The following is a 2,140-nucleotide window of genomic DNA, read 5'->3' on the forward strand; positions in this document are numbered from 1 at the left end:
TTGTCTACAGGGTGCGGGGGTTGTTACCAAAATTGTTGGGGTGTTAACGTTCTTGATAGTGAGTATGAGTAGAGACCAGTTGAGGTGTCATAACGAGCTGAGCTCGTGCTGTTAGGTCCGTATCTTTTTTTGGGGTTAGGTCAACGATGGCAGGTGACCAAGTAGGACACTTACATACGGCTAAGACCCACACTAGCCCTTACCGACCACCGCAATCTCACTTTCCTAGCGAAGGCTGACACAGGCAAGGTAAGTCGATGGGCTCTGTTCCTAGCAATACGACTTAAAGTTCAGTTGCATCCCAGGAGATAACAACTACGTCGACGATGCCCTGTCTAGGCTCCAGGACGACGAGGACCATGATCGGGATCTCGATGCTACGCACATCGGTAATCGACCGTTTGCAGTCCATTTCGCCGAGGTCAGCCAGAACCTATTCCAGCTACCGTCACGTAACGAGTTCCTTGTGAAGGACGACGACGTCCCCGTGGATGAGTTGCAAAACCTCCTCAAAAAAGAAGACGGCCTATATGAACACCGTAAGACCAAAAAGTTGTACGTCCCGAATCGACTTAGGTCTAAGCTGACTGCTCGGTACCCTATGGAAGAGCGCGGCGGACGTCAAGGCGTCACTAAGACCCACAGGAACATGTCCGAACTGTTCTGGTGGCCACGGTCCAAGAGGTTCCACGGTCCAAGAAGTTCGCACAGCACTTCGTCCAAAAGTGCGCCGTCTGTGCCCGCAATCTCGCCTTGCGTAACCTGCCGCGTACAAAAACTCCGGCGCTCCGTTGCTGTAGGTAGGCGCTCCGACTACTCAGCCTCCACAACATCACCCCGCAGGACCGTTTGTCACACAAACAGGAGTGTGTGCACACATCTAAGTTGGTTACCAGCAGCATACTCGAGGACACGAACAAGAGGACACGAACAAGAGGACACACATAGTGGTCCGCCCGTTTGACCAACCCTCACAGATCAAGTGGGTAACCGTGATGATGAATGCGACATGTGGATCGCAGGGAAGGTTATCATCAGCGCATCCTTGCATTACAGGAAGAGTAGCAATACGGACAAGGAGGGAGTTAGCAACCGTAGCGATGCGCCTGTCCGTGCTCGTTGTGTCGTAAATTTTTTGGGGAAAGACGTAGGTTTACCAGTAGAAGTGTTGAGTGGGATTGCGTCCCCTGTGCGGCGTGAACACACCAGGAAGGTCAGGCGAGGTAACCCGGATGACTTCGAAGGGCTTGTTGACAGACTGGCCGCGCGAAACAAGAGTTTTTATCGACGACGGGAGGTTTGGGCCGTGAGTGGAGAGTTGGGGAGGTTACAGTGGCCGAATGACCCGTATACCTTGTATGAAGAGCTGGATGGTCTTTTGCAGAATATTCGAAGAATGTGCAGGCGCGCGGGTTGGCATTGCTATTGGACGGACGATTACGTACTGCCGTCGATCCAGAGCAAGATCCCGTTAAACGAGAATAGGGTGGCCGATGACTTCACGGACCTGGGGGACTTGCTCCAGCGGATGATAACGAAGAGCAAGACAGCGAGAGAGCTTACCCTGCAGTAGCCGTTGGTGAGAAAGCGACCTTGGAGGCGCGACGGAACAGCGGATGGGATCGAAGTTTCGAGCACCAGGGTGATGAGTCGGTTGAGTGCCAAAGATGTCATAAGAAGGGCCACAGGGCGAACGTGTGTCCGATGAAGGATCTAGAGTGCAGCAACTGTCACAAGCGAGGTCATGAGGAAAGGAACTGTCGAGTTCGTGCGTTCGACAGCAAGTCCGGTAGTGTGGGCGTAGAGATGTACGAAAGAGGCAATCAGCTGATTATCGGTACACAGACGTTGAACTCTAGGAAGGCCCTCTACGATGCGTGCTTAGAGGCGGCAACGAAGATCAACCAGCTGGAAGAGAAAAAGCGCACAGTTGAGAAAGAGCGCCGAGATAAGAAGAAAACGAGTGCTCGACCCGACGCGCTGATGGAAGACGGAGAGTTGGAAGAAACTACCCAGGTCGCCAAGTTTGCAGACACGTTAGGAGCTGCGAGGGTCACTAAGGGAGTAATGTTGAACGAGGTAGTGGTAGAAGCACTTTTAGATACGGGTGCAACTACGTCTATCGTGAGTATGGACCTCG

General features: G+C 52.8%; 1 protein-coding gene across 1 annotated transcript; it reads left to right on the forward strand.

Annotated features, from left to right (window-relative positions):
• Positions 1-1,650: 1,650 nt before the first annotated feature.
• GNI_145440 (zinc knuckle protein) lies at positions 1,651-1,764 on the forward strand (the record flags this gene model as incomplete). Its single annotated transcript, XM_011135845.1, has 1 exon — positions 1,651-1,764. A coding segment is annotated over one exon (114 nt), but the record flags the coding sequence as incomplete, so codon positions are not given.
• Between the last annotated feature and the right edge of the window lie 376 nt (positions 1,765-2,140).

The sequence above is a fragment of the Gregarina niphandrodes genome (assembly GCF_000223845.1).
Source record: "Gregarina niphandrodes unplaced genomic scaffold scaffold00040, whole genome shotgun sequence".
Classification (NCBI taxonomy): domain Eukaryota; phylum Apicomplexa; class Conoidasida; order Eugregarinorida; family Gregarinidae; genus Gregarina; species Gregarina niphandrodes.